General features: G+C 57.6%; 1 protein-coding gene across 1 annotated transcript in view; it reads right to left on the reverse strand.

Moving 5' to 3' along the window:
- SLC38A10 (solute carrier family 38 member 10) overlaps window positions 1-12,279 on the reverse strand; it is a 39,765-nt gene extending 27,486 nt beyond the window's left edge. The window contains exons 1-6 of the mRNA XM_077755425.1: window positions 11,899-12,279; window positions 7,639-7,756; window positions 3,886-3,931; window positions 3,095-3,188; window positions 2,756-2,899; window positions 1,451-1,575 (exon numbers count right to left, since the gene is read on the reverse strand). Of these exons, the coding sequence (XP_077611551.1) occupies window positions 1,451-1,575; window positions 2,756-2,899; window positions 3,095-3,188; window positions 3,886-3,931; window positions 7,639-7,756; window positions 11,899-11,997 (626 nt within the window). The 5' untranslated portion in view covers window positions 11,998-12,279. The remainder of the gene's footprint in view (window positions 1-1,450; window positions 1,576-2,755; window positions 2,900-3,094; window positions 3,189-3,885; window positions 3,932-7,638; window positions 7,757-11,898) is intronic.
- Window positions 12,280-17,187: the final 4,908 nt, after the last annotated feature.

The raw sequence follows: 17,187 nt of genomic DNA on the forward strand, positions 1-17,187 counted from the left end.
GCCAAGCGGTCTTCGTGGGGACCAGGCCTCTGTGCTCAGCGCTCTCTCGGCCGCTGCTCCAGGCCTCGGGGCCCAGGGGCGCGGCACCAAGTCCTCCTACTATGAAGTAAGACCAGAGAGCGAGAGCCAAGCAGAGACATGGCCTGTCCCTGCGAAAAGGAGACCAGTCACGCACGCAGGGCCTGGCGGTCCCCTAGCGGTCACCCGACAAAGGCGGGCAGGAGCCCCTGTCCCGCACGCACTCTGGTGCAGAGGTGCAGTGGGAGGGGAGAGCTCTGTCTCTGCCCTTGGCAAATGCAAGTGTTTTTAAGGATGGGGAGGTCAGCAACCTGGTTACGCCGAGCTCTGAAAGCGCTGCGGCCCCCCCGCCAGCCGCTCGCTGGGGGGAGCGTGGGCGCACCTGCAGGCCGACGCCCTCCGCGAGCAGCAGAACAAGACAGGGACCTGCAACGCTTCCGGAACCTATCATCTGACCCAAGAACCCGACCCGAAGGCTGTGCGCTGCACGACGTGGCCACCAAAACGCCCAACCCCGGGTTTATTTTTTAAAAAGCAAACTCACAGGCAAAAAGGACAACCGGTAACTAGGTACGTGGTAAGAGACCATAACGTCTGTCACCGGTTATAATGGGGACATTAAACAGCAAGAGAGGAGCACGTGCTGGTGGAGCGCGAGCTGCCAAGAGAGACAGCGAGCGGGAAACGACGGTTTGGATCTCGCGTGTGGGTGTAAACACAGCAGCACAAGCGAGTGTATCTGCCACATTAGTTTACGACTGGCACAGCACGTGCCCACTGGAGCCCCGGGGGGGGCTCGCTCTGCCAGCCCCCCCGCGCACCGATGGTCTTTTCCCGTCTGCGCCGGATTTACGCCTCTCTTCTGAGCGGGTTACCGTTCCGCCCGGGCATGAATCACTGGCTCCTGTCATTCGGTGAGGACGGTAACGCTGCTGGAATTATGGAAATCGCCTGATCTGCACTCACAGGGCCCCGCGTGCCAGAGAGAAAGCACACTCGCGCACGCGCACCCCCCTCCGGAGGCGCCCCGGCGACAGTCGGAAGTCAATGTTTGTGCAATTTCCTTTTAAATATTCTCACACGAACAGCTCGGTTTTGGCAAAATGCTCGGGACTGTGTGAATCAGATGGTTTTGGGCTGTTCTGGGCTCCCCACCGCCAACTCTTCGGGGAGGGGGGTGGCGAACTGGGCACTGTCCCCAGTACTGCCGGCAGCACGTCCCAGGAATGAAGTTGAGTTCCCTCCTGATAAAAATACACACGGCTCTCTCCCTCGACTTGGAGGGGAACGAGGCTCAGCGCAACGAGACACAACAAGCTGGTGGCCCGCGTCACCAATCACAGAAAACGGACGACGCCCACCTCCCTGTGAGGACCCCCGCCCCCGGGAGACACAGCCGCGCCCGGGGCCCCTCGGAGCAGCCGGCACTTACGACTGGCAGGCGAAGGACATGCCGAAGATGGGGATGCAGCGGAAAACACCCTCCCAGCGCACGTAGCTGACCCGCTGCAGCCACTGCCCGCCGAACAGGCCGTGCTTGAGGGAGGAGAGCACCATCTGCGTGGGAACAAGACACGGCTCAGAGCGCACACACGGATGGGGTGTGACTTGGGACCCTGGGGCCACGGCGTGGACCACAGCATGGACGGACACACGGCGTGGCCACCCCACCACGGCCACGTGCTCCCCTGGGCCCCCCCAGCCCTCGAGGCAGCCGCCCCCAAAGGACATGAGGGCAGGGTGGTCCCCAAACTGGTAAGGTTCTTCCAAACCCAACCTGGACACTTTTTTGTTTTGTTTTTGAAGTAAGCTCTATGCCCAACGCGGGGCTCGAACTCACAACCCCAAGATCAAGAGTCACACGCTCCTCCAAGTGAGGCAGCCAGGAGCCACCCCCGACCCAGACACATTTTAAAAGACAAACCGGGGCGCCTGGGCGGCTCAGTCAGTCAAGTGTTCGGCTCCTGATTTCGGCTCAGGTCATGATCTCAGGGGTTTGTGAGTTTGAACCCCATGTTGGGCTCTACACTGATGGCACAGAACCTGCTTGAGATTCTTTCTCGTTCCCTCACTGCCCCTCCCCCGCTTCTTGTGTTCTCTCTCTCAAATAAATAAGTTTTTAAAAAGAACAACAACAACAACAAAAACCCACAGAGGACAGGCTGTCTAGAGAGCAGGGGTGGCCCTCACGATGGCGGGTGGGGGGGTGCTGCCAACACCCACCCGCGCTCGGAGTTCCGAGGAAAGCCCACTGCGAGATTCCCACTCCGTTCGCTCAGGACTGGGCACTTCCAGCCTACGCTGTGAACGGGCAGGCCCGGGGCTCGGCTCCCAGGGGCTCCCGCTCGGGCCCTCCAGGTGCGCAGCAGGAAACAAGCATTCTAAGCGTGAGCTCCACATGGACCCCCGGAGCTGGCTGGCCACACACGCTCCTCTAGAAAGCAACTTGCCCCCTTGTGACGAAACACTGGCGCCATGACTCCAGATCACGAACTGCACACAAAATGTCTTTCTGTAGAATGGGGGGGCATCCACGCTTTGTCTCCGGGGAAACCAGCCACGCCCCCTGCGCTGGAGGACTCGCCTCTCCCGCCATCGACACCTCCAAGTCCGGGCGGCCTGTGTGCCCCTCCAAGGCTCACGAGGATAACTACCACCTCCCCGCTTTCCAGCACATTCCCGTCATCCCCAGAAGGCAGCTGGGGGCCAGGCCAGGCCGTGGGGCGGCGGCACTCACCACGAACATGAACACGGTGTAAAAGATGAGGGCCATGGCGCTGAAGGACTGGATGGAGGCCATCATGTTCCTCTGCAGGCTGAGCGGGAGCACGATGCACAGGGACACAGCAAAGAGCAGGAACACGCGGAAGGTGCCGGTCACCTAGGGGAGCCGAGCACGCCGGGAAGGCCTTTCCCTGGAGGACCCCAGAGGTACCAACGTGCCACGTAACCCCGGGGCGTCCTGTCTGCCTTCCTGTCCACAGGAGGCCCAAGCTGTGGCCCCACCAAGCCGCCACGGGAGCCGCCACAGGAGCCACCATGGACACTCGGTGCACTGGGCCCGGGCCTGTCTTACCTGAAACCCAAACAGCCGAGCAAAGAAGTTGGAGCCCAGGTCGCCAATCACAACGTAGAAGGCCATGCAGGTCCCCAGCATCAGGCCGATCGTGCTGCGGAGGACGCGGCTGGGATAAGACGCCACCGCGTAGCGGGAGTCCACTGGCCCTGCCCCTGGCCAAGACCCGGGAGTCCCCGCCGACCGCCGAGGCCGGGCTCAGAGTGGTGGCGGCTGGTGCCCACCAGTGTGCAGGCTGGGGGTGCTGGGTGCAGGGCGCTCTCTACTCGCAACGAACACTGAACAACTGAGCTCCTCTCTCCACAGGGGCCGCGCACTTTCTCTCCGGAGCTACCGCGATGCTCCTCCAGTTAAAACAATAATCAACTGCTTTCAGAGAGACTAATTTTGCGCTCACGGTTCCCTAACAGGTACTTTCCCAGCAATTTTTTCTTCTCATCAAACTTTACTCCAAAGGGAGAAAGAGATGACATTTCCAACATAAAGCTACCTTGAGGCAGGGGCATGGGGGGCTGGGGGCGGAGGGGCATCAGGAGCAGGGCCAGGAGGGGGGCCAGCCAAGCGAGCGCCACTCTGCCGANATAAGACTTTCACCCTCAACACTAACCATTTTAAGAGAACACTAAATCCAACTTTCAACTAATCAGTAAGCGACACTTCAGAACAGGATAACCTTCTAAACAAGGGTACATCTGAGGTGCGTGGCTCATGCCGCTGCCGTCCCCAGGCTCCTCCTCAGCACAGGCGGCGAAGGGCAGCAGGCGTCAGGCCGGCGAGGCTGCACCACCTACCTGGTCTCCACCAGCATCTTCCCCGCTTTTCCGTAGGCGAGCAGCGCTAGGGCAGAAACAGAGAATCAGCTCCCAGCCAACAACATGAAAAGTGCACCATTAAAAATGCCTCTGAGANGGGGGAGGCAGAGGGAGGCAGGGGGAGGGCAGGGACAGGGCAGACAGTGCCAGGTCTGGGTTCTCGGTCACCCCGGCGCACCCGTTTCCACAGCTCACGCCAAAGGGACCTGGCTAAGGGCTCTAATGTTCACTCTCTGTGACTTCAGAAGAAAACTCGGAGAATCCTTTCCAGTGGGGCCGTCCGGGTGCGAGGGGACAGGAAGTCTCAGACTTGCCCCCTTTCTGGATAGACAATCAAGGAGCCGGGCCTGTGGACACTGTGTCCGATAGACAATCAAGGAGCCGGGCCTGTGGACACTGTGTCCGATAGACAATCAAGGAGCCGGGCCTGTGGACACTGTGTCCCAGGGCGGAGACGACCTAACTGTCCTTCCTTCCCGACAACAGAACTGCGTTGGGCACGTGGGAGATTAGAGCTGGCTCCACAAGGCCCTTCCCGGGACCGAGCAGCAGCCTGGGACCTTGTGGCCCGGAACCCTGCAGCCCCCACGGTCCAGGCAAGTTCCCACCCCCCAGGGGGGCCAGAGAGGGGCCTGTGTGACCCCACGGCCCAGCTTCCTGCTCCGAGGGACTCGGAGAGCAGGAAACATGCAGGCCAGTTGGTGTGAATGAGTCCAAACGACACTCGCCACTTTTAAATAACGTCGGAAGAGGCGCGGCATTCCCAAAAGCAGGGGAGCCTGAGCAGGCAGAAGGCGGGGGAGCGGAAACTGCCTCCTGCCCTGAGGGTCACGCTGGCCTCTCAGGCTTGTCTGACTCCTTGCCAGAGACTCAAGGCCAAGTTGAGACCTTCACAAACGAAGGACTCCATTCAGACAGCAGCCAGGAGCTCAAGGCCTGCTCTCAGCAAAGGGAGGAGCCCCAAGGGCCCCAAGGACGCCGTCAGGCAGCACAGCCCGGGGCCTGACACAGAACTCCGTGCCCCTCAGAGGGGCCCTGCTCGCGGCCCTCCCACTCCTGCTTCTGCACAAGGAGGCTGAGCGTCTACAGCGTGTTCCAAACGCTCAGGGCGGCTGCCAGAAAAAGTTCCAGAACGCACCCGCAGCCTGGACAGCGAGGAAATGAAAGGTATTCTAGGAAGTATCTTCCTAGAAGGTACTGTCCCTCTAGAGGGCTGTCCTAACGGGCTGCCCCAGTTCCCGGCCTCCCCACTCACCCCTTTCTTTACCCACGCCACCCCTACTTCAAGTGCAGATCCCTCGGCAACCTCCAACCCCGAGTGTCAAACAGAAATGCCGAGCGGCCCCCACCCCCCGCCTCCCTCCCGGCGCGGTGCTGCAAGGGCAGAGGGGGGCCCGGGACGGCCCCTCACGGGTGGAAGCGCAGCGCCAGACGGGCCCCAGCAGGCTGGCAGGTGTCCACCAAGGGGTTTCCGAGCAAGCGTGCCCGGGTGTGGACCAGCGCTCCTAGGCCAGGCCCTGCCCCCGGGACGGGCACTCGGCAGCTAAGAGGCCGGCGCTGCTGGGGACAAGGAGTGGGCGTGGCCCCGCACCAGTCTCACCAGCGCGCTTGTGCGGAGCTGGCACTGGCGCCAGGAGGCTCTCCCAGTCCTTCCCCGGAGCCGGGCTGGCAGCTCCTCCTGGGGGACCCTGCTCGGCCCTCAGCTCTGAGGCTGCCGTGGACACGGAGCTCTCGGACCACCGGCCCCCACGCGGGAGCCCGGCCGCACTCCCGCTCTCTCCTCCAGCTGTCCAACATCTCCTCCAGACGGCCACCCGGCACCAGCGACCCCAACCCAACCGTCCCCAGAGCCGGGCCTTGGACTGCGTTTGATTCCGTCCGCAGTGCCACCTACACAGAGGACAGTAAATCATTTGTCAGATAAATGAGGGTGTAAAGACCCCTGGGCATCAGAAGGCTTGACTTTACAACCCTCGTTCCCAAGCCACGTACCCACGCGTGTGAGTCACCCATCTGAAGACAGGCAGGGAGAAAACTGGCCAGACAGGCCCCCTGCAGGCCCCAGCCCGGGCCCGGAGCGGGCAGCAGGCTGACCAGGACCCGGGGAGGTCAGATGACGAGACCACGGCCACAGCGCCAAAGCAGCTGATGCTCATAACCGAGAGCTTGGAGGCACCAGCCAGAGGCCACGGTCTGGGCTCAGGGAGCCTCACGGGGCCTTTGGCCACTGGAGGAGGCCGACTGGCGCACAGCTCTGTCTGTCTTCTGAAAGCAAGGTTTAGAAAAGTCTACACGAAGCAGCCTGCGCAGGGCGAGGAAGCAGGTAAGGAGGTAAGAAGCAGATGAGACTCGCCAGTGTGGCCAGTGAGCAGCCAACACCACAAACTCACAAACGTAACAGCAGCAAGACCCACCCGGTGCTCTAGCTCCCAACCAGCAGGACTCGCTGTCCAGCAGCTGCCTACGCACAGGTCACAGCAGGTGACCCCAGCAGGGTTCACCAAACCGTGGAACCAAACCGTGAACCGTCGCAGACTCCCGACTGGGCCCGCACGCACATCCCACCCCTGCCGCGGAGCGTTAGTGCGCCCCAGCCCTGCACCGTCTCCAGGCCTGGCCGAAGGCCGTCTGCCCGCATCCCTGCCCCCCACAGCTGCCCGACGCCCACGGTGCGCGCTGGGCTGCGGGCCGTTCACCTGTCACTGCCACTTCCTCAAGTGGCTCCGACAACAACAGCCGACAGCACGGCTCTCTCTGGGGAGGAGAGAAAGAGGTGCCCCTTGGGCACCGAGGTCAGAGCCGATGCTGGCAGCCTGGCGCCAATGCAGAGCCGACGAACTGGAAGGAAGCCAAGGTGGCACTGCCCAAAGCCGACGCGCGGGCCCTGTGGATGTGTGTATTCTATGTGGTCCCTGCGACCTGCACACACGTCCCCTTGCAGCCTCCTCTCTGCCGTGAGCACGCGAGCGGCCCGGCGCCTTGGCCACACGCTGGGGGAAGGGGGACTCTGGTCCGGAGCCCAAGGACTCTGCCGAGCTCCTGCCAGCCCCCACGCCAGATGTCCACAGCGCAGGACGCACCCCAGCCTGGGGACGGCGGGAAATAGGGGGCCCACCAGTGGAGCCAAGTGGCCGTGGGAAGGGTCCGGATGAAAAGGAAGAAGAAAGCGCGGCCTCCTCATCCCTGCCCCAAATCAAAGGAAGATGCAACAAAAGGAAACGAAATTACAACCCAGAGCATCGGGAAACAGAACCGCTAGGGAGAAGGTGACAGGCCCGCCACCAGCGCGAGCCCCGCCACCAGCCAGAGCCCCGTGACCGTCTGCCCCGTGGCACTCAGGGTGCAGAAGCACGGAAGACCTCGGGCCGTGGCTCCGAGGGCAGGCGCGGGGAGCGCGGGAGAGGCAGACCACGAGCGAGCGTGCCCAGGGGCTAGGGACATGGGTCCCGCTGGCGTTTGGAAGGGGACAGTCTCCACAGGTATCTGCGTAAAGGGGGGCGGCAGCACGAGTGTCCCCTCGATGGTAAAGCGTGTGTTCCTAGAACAGGTCTTAAAAACCGCATTACATTTCATAATAAGGGAAAGGAGTGCTGCTCAAGGAACCCTGGAAGCATCAAGCGGATGAAAAGGAGTGAGAGTGAGGGCCCAGCGCCAGAACGCACGCTGCCCACGAGGGGCTCCGGGCCGCGCCGGGCACCGCGCCGGGCGCCGCCAGGAGCCCAGCCTCCTCACCCAGGCCGGCGTACGTCCTCCGCTTGCTCAGGCTGGCGGACTTCACCAGGAACATGCAGGACTGGTGCGTCATCCAGGAGCAGAAAGCCAGGAGCAGGGCCCCCAGGACAATGCCGCACTGGAGGGGGGGAAAGAGACAGAGACGGTCACGGGATGGGGGCCTCCCCCGCCCGCCCACCTCGCTGATGCAACACCCCGGCTCTGCCTCACTTCTTTGCCCACGGGTGACAATTCCCAGCACGGAAGGGGGCAACTCCCCACATGTGGTGGCCACACGCGGTGCGACCCTGAGTGCCACGGACGCCGTTTCCTCCGTGGCCTGAGTCTTCATGAACAGCGAGGTGCTGCCAACGAGCAGCCTCCCCAGCTCTGTGCGTCCCCCTGACGGGCGCCCACCTTCTAGCCACTCAGAGCAGCAGCTACGGGTGGTGAACACGTTCCGGAAGGAAGAGATCAAAAACGACATTTACATCTTTCTTAGGACTTTGAGAGACACCGTCTGACCAGCGACTGCACGCGTAGCTGCCCCCCGCCCCCCCCGGGAGAAGTGCCACGTGCTCCCTCAACACCTGTCCGCCGACGTGGGCCGCAGACCTACCCCTGTTCTAAAGCTCCAGAAACAGCTTCAGGGCAGGGACTATGAAACCTTGGGGAGCGGCTAAAGGGCTACATTTTTAAAAATAAACACGAGGTCACACGCCCAGGTGGCTCCGTCAGTCGGGCGTCTGACTCTAGATTTTGGCTCAAGTTATGATCCCAGGGTCGTGAGATTGAGCCCCGAGTCGGGTTCCACACTGGGTGTGGGGCTGCTCAACATTCTCTTGCTCGCTCTCTCTCTCTCTCTCTCCCCCTCTCTTCTGCTCATGCTAATAAAAAAATCTTAAAAATAAATAAAATAAGCACAGGCTCTTGGGAATGGGTTTCGAGGTTGAGAGCAGGGGAAAACCTGAAGGCTGGTGCCCCTACAGGGCAGGCCAGTCGAGAACCCCCTTGACTGTATTGTTTTTCATCCAGCCATCTTTCCTCCCTGACTCCCGGGCCCTCCAGGCCAGTGAGGCACCGGGGGCCCTGCTACGACTCAGGACCCCTGTAGAGAGAGCCCTCCTTTCGTACGAGAGCCCGAATGCTGCGGTGAGCAGACTTCTGTAAAATTTTCTTAGTTTCTAATGTCAATGGGGACTCGGTTCCGGGGGCTACACCTCGCCTGGGACTCCGGCAAGAGCTTTTGGGTGACGCTTAGATGCCATTTCCTTCCTGCTCCCTTTTTTCCTGTGTGATCTAAGTGCCTTACCCGTACTCGCAGGGGGAAAAAATAAAGGAAGAAAAATAAAAGCTGAAGAAACAAGCGTCACACTGGCGTCTACCAGAGACAAACATACAACACATCCTACAATCTGGCGATTCTACCAAAAGAGAAACACCCAGAGAAACGCACGCCATCGGCAAAGCCCGTGCACAGGTGTCCACGGAGCTCCAGAGAGGGCGCCGCCGCCTGGCGCAGGGAAAGGAAGAAGTGGCAGCACATCTGTGTAACAGACGACTGGGTGGACATTAAAATGCACACAGCGGGACGCCTGGGGGCTCAGCCGGTTAAGCGTCCGACTTCGGCTCAGGTCAAGATCTCACAGCCCGTGGGTTCGAGCCCCGCGTCGGGCTCTGTGCTGACAGCTCAGAGCCTGGAGCTGCTTCAGATTCTGTGTCTCCCTCTCTCTCTGACCCTCCCCCACTCGTGCTCTGTCTCTCTCTCTCTCAAAAAATTTAGTTAAACAAAAATTTTTTAATTTAAAATGCACGCAGCAGGATGATTCTGTCCATAAAGCCAGCACGCAGGCGCCACGGACGTACAGCCCTGGAGGTGAAGGGCGGCCGCCGGCGGGGAGGGGGGCGCCGGCGAGGNTGTGCGCTCGCTTCCTGACAACCCAGCACAAGCACTGAGTAGGTGCTTCTTGGTATGAGATGCTTCAGCAAAATGTCCATTTTTGTGAAAAGGACTGAAGTTACTACACCAACCAAACAAGAAAAACTCCAAACCAACTTTTTTAAACGGCATGGCTGTTGGACACTCAGCACTCCTGCTGCGCTCCGGCCGAGGGCCACCACGGGGGCGCCGCCGCATCCAGGCGACAGCAGCGTCCCAACTCCGCCAGGCCCCACGGTCACGTGCGTGCCTGTGCCCCCCCGCCCCGCTGCTCGGCTGCGGGCTCTTCCTGGCCAGGGAGTCTGCAGGCTGGTGGGCCCCGGGTGGGGGATGAAGCATCTCAGGGGCGCCTGGGGGGCTCTGCCGGTTAAGCGTCCAACTTCAGCTCAGGGCATGATCTCGCAGTTCGGGAGTTCAAGCCCCACATCAGGCTCCACGCTGACAGTGCAAAGCCTGCTTGGGATCCTCTCCCTCTCTGCCCCTCCCTCACTTGTTCTCTATTTTTCTTTCTGGACAAATAAACATTTTTTTAAGAATTGAAATGCAGGGGCGCCTGGGTGGCTCAGTTGGTTAAGTGTCCAACTTTGGCTCAGGACATGATCTCGCGGTTTGTGGGTTTGAGCCCCACGTCGGGCTCTGAGCTGACAGCTAGCTCAGAGCTGGGAGCCTGTTTCAGATTCTGTGTCTCCGTCTCTCTCTGACCCTCCCCTGCTCACACTGTCTCTCTCTCTCTCAGAAATAAATAAAAACATTAAAAAATAATAAGTAAAAAAAGAATTGAAATGCAGATTCAGGGCTGCCTGGCTGGCTCCAGTCAGTAGAGCGTGTGACTTTTAATCTCAGGGTCATGAGTTCAAACCCTACGTTAGGCATGAAGCCTACTTAAAACAAAAATTTCTTAGGGGCCTGGGGGGCTCAGTCAGTTAAGCGTCCAACTTCAGCTCAGGTTATAATCTCACAGTTCAAGTGGGGGGTTCAAGCCCCACGTCAGGCTCTGTGCTGACAGCTCAGAGCCTGGAGCCGGCTTCAGATTCTGTCTCCTTCTCTGCCCCTCAACCCCCACTTTGTCTCTTGTCTCTCAAAAATAAACAATATTTAAAAATAAGGGGCGCCTGGGTGGTTTAGTCGGTTAAGCATCTGACTTCGGCTCAGGTCATGATCTCAGTTTGTGAGTTTGAACCCTGGTTCAGGCTCTGTGCTGACAGCTCGGGGCCGGGAGCCTTCTTTGGATTCTGTGTCTCATTCTCCCTGTGCCCTTCCCCCACTTGTGCTCTGTCTCTGTCTCTCAAAAATCAATAAATGTAAAAAGAAAAATAATTAAAATTTTAAAAAATCTCCAGATTAAAAACATAACTGTGCTATTATCATCCAAAAGATGCTCAGCATGAAAAATGTAAAGTGTCTGTTAATCTAAAATCCAACCACTGATGGTCACTTTCAGTTCCAAAATGTCCATTTTATTTTCATTTTTCTACCTATTTGGTTTCATCACTCAAGAATGGTGTGTGCCGCCTTGCCAGCCACCTGCCCTGCCCTCCCCCTTCCCCCCTCCGTCCTCCAGGAAGCAGTGGGGCAGGGGGAGCCGCAACTCCATCCACCAGGCACTGAGGCTGAGAAGTTCATTTTTAGGAAAGAAGTTGCCCAATTTGACAATTTCACCAACATTCCTCTTCTAAAGAACCAAACACCTATTTTTTTTGTGGATTTATATAAACAGAAGCTAAATGGATCCACATCTCAAAAATGGTGACTTTTTTCCATCCGGTCTTTAATGCCCGACACCTATTTTTAAATAGATTTCCGATCTTTTCAACCGAGGTAACATTTACATATCGTGACACCCACAATCTGGCAAATTCTGTAACCACCTTAGAACCAACACCCCAATCTAGTTCCAGCCTGAAGGACTTGACTTGTGCCCCCACCCCCCCCAGTACAAATGCAGTCGGGTCAGAGTTTTTAAAAATGATCATAAACAGGGGGCGCCCGACTGGCTCAGTTGATCTCAGGGTCCTGAGTTCGAGCCCCACGTTGGGTGCAGAGATTACTTAAAAATAAAATCTTTAAAAAAATAATTATAATCCTAAAGAAAAATAGCACCGAATCCTGTGGCCACTTTCCCCGGGAAGGACCACGCCGCTCTGCTCTGGGGGCTGAGGTTACTGACTGCGAACTCTCGGGCCGAGGCTGAAACTCCGCCACCGCGCGCCGTTTACGGAGGGAAGCCTCCGGGGCCTCTCCCGCACATCCACCGGCCCTGGCTCCCGCGCCCCGTGAGCGGCGGACCCTGGGCCGGGCGAGCTCGCGGCGGCGAGGGGCGACCCCTGCCCCGCTGGACTCACCTGTTTGAAGCAGAAGGGCATGGTGAGCACACTGACCCCTACTATGCTGTTCACTATGTTCGTGATCAGCCCCCAGTTGGAGGCGGCGGCCGCGGTCATAGTGCGGTGTCTAGGGCCCGGGAGCCCGGGTCCCAGGCGCTGGACGACCGCAGGATGCGAGACCCTGAGGGGGACGGGCGGCTGCCTGGAGGCGGCGGCCTCGCGGGAAGGCGGCTTGGACAGTCAACCTCCAGACCTCAGCAGGCTTTCCGGCTGCCTCATGGCATCGCCCCCCACCCCTCGCTCTCGCTAACCGCCTCCGAGTCCCCACAGCCACACGCGGAAGAGTAGCCAGGGACTAGCCAGGGACACCTCAGCCCGACTGCACTGCCACCTCTGCGCGAACACTTCCGCCTTCCACAGGTTCCCTTCCCCGGAAGTGACGGCACGGGGGCGGGGCTCTGCGGGGCGAACACCAATGAGAGGCGGTCTTGGAAGGGCAGGCGGGGTCTTGCGGAGCGGGCGAGAGGAAGGAATCGACGTGGCCTGGTGGGGCGGGCCTCGGAGGATCGCGAGCCAATGAGAAGCCGGTGCGGGCTTCCGGGGCGGGGCCCCAGACCTGCAGAGAGCAGGCTCCCCGCGGGTGTGCCGGGCTCTGGGGTCCCGCGTCTGTCCCGAGCCTCAGGATGCTTTTCCCGCGGATGTGGTCTCTCGAGCCTCGCCATGCAAGGGGGTGGAGGACCAGGTCAGTGGCGGCCAAGAGACAGAGGGCAGCGCGACGCCTTTCGGAGAAGAGCGGAACTTGGGGGGGTTCTGTTCCAGTGATTACGCTTTGGGACCGATTTCGGGGCGTGTGCTGGGTACCCTGGCCACAGGGACCAGGGCTTAACCGTTGAAGCTGGACACTGACCCTCTTTGGAGGAGCTCGCACCTCCGTTTCACGAGGGACCGCAGAGGCACACAGCTCCTAGGAGAGGGCGCGGGGGTCTGCGTCCTGGGCCTGCGCCGTTTAGAACTGCACGCGGTCAGTGCGAAGAGAATCTAACGTTCTAAAGGAGCAGAGGAAATGCTGCGAGAGGAAGGAGAGGCAGAGGCCGGTAGGACCAGTGAAATCTAGGCGGGCTTCAAGAAGGAAGTGGCCTCTAGGCTGGGCCTTGAGGGACACCTGGGAACGGAAGACTAAGGGAGAGAAGGCAGAAAGGCCCGATACATCTGTGAATTCCTGGCACCTGGCGATGCTCACCATGTGTCTGCTGGCTGAATGCGTAGACAGGAGGGCTGGGAAGGGCCTTCTCAGGAGGAAGCAAGTAATGCCAAGCAGGGTGGAGCTGTGCACAGGGAGAATTGCCAGCTGCTGGGAGAGGGCGTAAGGCAACCACGTTTGTGGACACACCAAGGACCTTCTGTCCTAGAGCAGAAGCTGATTCCTCAGCTGCACGCAGGGCACCACTAGATAAGGCTCTCCCCCCGCCAGCCCCTGCCCCAGGCACGAGGGGAAGAAGAGGGAATACTGGGTAAAGAGAACTTAAATTCAAAGCCAGAACAGTAAGGGCCATTCATTCTCCTTTATAGAAATCATGCATCCATTCTATAACCTTTTTATTATTTATGTAATTTTTATGAAATGTTAGCATGCAAGATAGGATATGAAAGAAACTCAAATGTGTGTTTTCACAGGGAATAATAAACACTCATGACCCCACCGTTCAGCTTCAAGACAGAATATTAACTTAGATACCCTCTTTGGCCCCTCCACAAGTCTACCTTCCTGTCCACTTCACAGCTGTCCTGGGATCACCACTAGCCAGATTTTATCGCTTCCTTACTTTTCCTTTTCTTGAGTCGGCGCAGAGCCCAAGGCAGGGCTTGAACTCACCATCCCGAGATCAAGATCTGAGCTGAGATCAAGAGTCAGATGCTTACCTGACTGAGGCACCCAGGCACCCCCTCATTACTTCCCTTTAAAGGTTTACCACATATGGATATATCCCTAAACAGTTATGGGGAAGGTTACTATTTGTCTCTTAATGTTCATTTATTCTGTCTCCCAAAGTTTGCCAGCACATACGGCTGCCTAGGACAAAGGTGGCACTTCCCAGCCTCCCTTGTGTCTAGCGGTGCTGCACCCTACTGCTTGTAACGTAGAGGTCACGGGCAGAAGCCGTCTCGGGCCATGCGGACCGTGGCAGGGGTGGAAGGGCCGGCTGCAAGGAGCCTGGATCCCTGGACAACGTGGGACAGCATAGCCCCCCTCCCAGCCCCTGACTGCCTCCCCCGCACTGCTCCACGAAAGAGAGATAACCACCCCCTTTGAGCCGTTGCTACTTTGGACTCTGTTGCATGAGGCCAAAGTTATAGCCTAACTAATTCAGTAGTGTACTGGGGTAGAGCATTTTGGCCCTTTTGATTGTTATACTAGTGGATTTACATGTATGTATTCTTCTGCAACTTCCTTTTTCACTCAACCCTTGGCAAGATTCACCATCATACTGCTACTCTAAGTCATTCATTCTCGCTGCTCTATGGAATTCTACTGTTCAGATAGCCCAGAATACATGTGTTTATGCTCCTGCTGAGGGTACCTGAGTTGTTTCCAGTTATTCACCATTGCAAACAGTGATACAGTGAACATCAAGGTACCTATCTCTTTAGTTTCTGTAGAGTAGATACCTGAAAGTGGAATTGTAGATTCAAGAGTACGCATGCCTTCGATGTTCCTAGATATGGCCTAACTGCTCTTCAGAGCAGTTATAAGAGTTCTTGCTAGTTTACATCAGAGGCTGGAAAACTTTTTCTGTAAAGAGTCAAACAGCAAATGATGTTTTCTGCTTTGCAAGCCATATGGACTGTATCACAACTGTTCAGTTCTGCTCTTGTAGCTCAAAAGCAGCCCTAGACAAGGCATAAACAGATGAGTGTGTCTGTGTTCCAATAAAACTTTATTGACAAAAGTTGTTGGCTAGCCCAATTTGGCCTGAGGGCTGTACATTGTGGTTCCCTCGTCTAAATTGTCACCATCATTTGCTATCATCAATGTGGTCAATTTGGTGACTAAAATGAAATCTTACTGTGGTTTTAACTTGTTCTCCTTAACTGTAGGTTAATCACCTACTCATATTTTTATTGTCCATTCGTATTTCTTCTGTGGAAACCTGTTCATTTTAACCCTTTTTTCTAATTCGCTTATGAATTTTGAGGAATTCTTTCTACATGCTTGATAACTAACCCTATGTTCCTCATACTGGGTTTGTCTGCTGTCTCCTCATTGTATTAGTTCTTCTTTGCTGTTGTAGCAAATCGCTGCAAAGCTATCAGCTTACCCAACACAAATGCCTTATCTTATGGTTCTGTAGGTCAGAAGTCCAGTATGGATCTCAGCAACTGAAGTCAAGGCCCAAGCAGGCCACCTCCTTTCTGGAAGCCCTCGGGGAGAAGCAGTTTCCTGCTCCTGAATTCCCACAGAATTCACTTCCTTAGAGGGGTAGGCCCAATGCTGGCTGTAAACGGAGGGCCGTCCCCGGGTTCTGGAGGCCACCTCAGGGTCTCCTTCCTTCATTTCAGAGCTTCAATGGAGGGAGGCATTAACTTCCCTCAATGTGCATTTCTCAGACCCAGCCAGAAGTTTTCCAATGTTAAGGAGTCACGTGATTAGATTGAGCTCATCAGATAACCCAGGATAATTTTCCCGTCTCGAGGGCTATTACCCTGGTCACTTTCTACCAAGTCCCTTTGGCCACATGCAGAAACATTCACAAGTTCCAGGGGGTTAAGGGGCGCACATCTCTGGGGAGGGCATTCTGCCTGCTACACTCATTTTGAGATTTAAGTTACATCTCTTTGGCAGGAATATCACAAAGGCACTGCCGTGTTTTCACTGAATCCTAGCAAGTGCTGCAAGAGCTTGCTCTGTCCAATCATGGACGATGCTCTCTTTGATGGCTGGATTAGGTAGGCTTCTCCACAGTAAAGTTATCTCTTTCTCATTTGTAATTAATGAGTGTTTGGGGGGCAGGTAATTTGAAACTAACTATCCTGGTCCCTATCAGACTTCCAGTTTATCAGTTTACCGATATCAGTGCAGACTCATGGTTTCCTGTTTTGTTCAGTGGGTTATAATCCATTACTATCACTGTTTTTTTTTGATGCTCTAGTTGATCCCAGATTTGCCCCGGCCCTTGGTGTGTCCTGGTCATAATCTGAGGACCTTTGCTTTCTTGCTCAATAAGATGCCCCCAGCTCATCTCGTCCTTTTCCTGCAATTAGTCATTTCTCCAAGGATCTCCGATTCTTTCCAATGGAGAATGGTAATAGAAGCAAGGATCTGGGCCCTGGGTGTGCGCACCGCCACGGGATGTCCCCGCCCCTGGGCCACTCAGTGACAGAGCCGGGAGGTCGGTGCGTGTACACCACACACTCACATCCGGGCTTCTGTGGTCCAGGGCCGTGGTGTTCGTTCTAGAAGTCCCCTTCTGCATTGGCAACTCCCCGGCTAACGCACAACCACCTCACTTGGGCTCCGATCCCCTGCCCTGGGCGGCCCCACCCCCGCCTGGATCCCCTCCCCATCCACGTCAGTGCTGGGGGGCCTCCCCACCCCCCAGTCCCTGCTGGCACAGACACTCAGCTCACCCTGCCCCACCTAAGGGTTAGGACTGAAGTGTAAGTCCGTGGCCATTTCTGACCCTGCGCCCCCTCCACACCCACCTCCCACACGTGAGATCAATCACCAGAACTGTCCCACGGGAGACATCTGTGGCTTCTCGAACACAAAGGCTGTGTGACCCCAGGCACATTCACCAACCTCTCGGAGCCTGCTCTGGGGCACCCCCGCTGACGTGGCAGCTTGAAGGCCAGCAGCGTTCCGTTAGGTTGCTAGAGACGACAGCTGTGGGCACCATCTAGGGAAGGAGGGTGTGGGTCCCGGCTCCGCTGCTGACAGAGGAGGGGTGCTGCCCCCTGTCTGTGGTGAGGCCAGGGGTGAGTCTCCCTCCCACCCTTCCCCTCCAGATCCCCAGGCCCGGACCCTCCCCGAAGAAATGCAGTTCCACGTGGGAACTGCGGCCACTTCTGCGAAGGGCTCTGGGAGAGCCGGCGGCAGGCAGAGCCCGGGGCCGGGAGCAGGGTCAGTCCTGTGTGTGTGTCGTGGAAAATGGAGCCAATGGCCCCACCTGTAAACGTCGTGAGGAGGGGGACCCTCTGGCCCCTTCTCTCCCAGAGAGCATCGTTATTAGGCAGTAATCTGCTTTTCTGTCTGGGTCTCTCCAGCTTCCAAACTGGAGGCATGATGGGAGGCCAAGACGGCCCCTCAGA

Source organism: Crocuta crocuta, unplaced genomic scaffold, assembly GCF_008692635.1.
Source record: "Crocuta crocuta isolate KB4526 unplaced genomic scaffold, BGI_CrCroc_1.0 scaffold50, whole genome shotgun sequence".
Classification (NCBI taxonomy): Eukaryota; Metazoa; Chordata; class Mammalia; order Carnivora; family Hyaenidae; genus Crocuta; species Crocuta crocuta.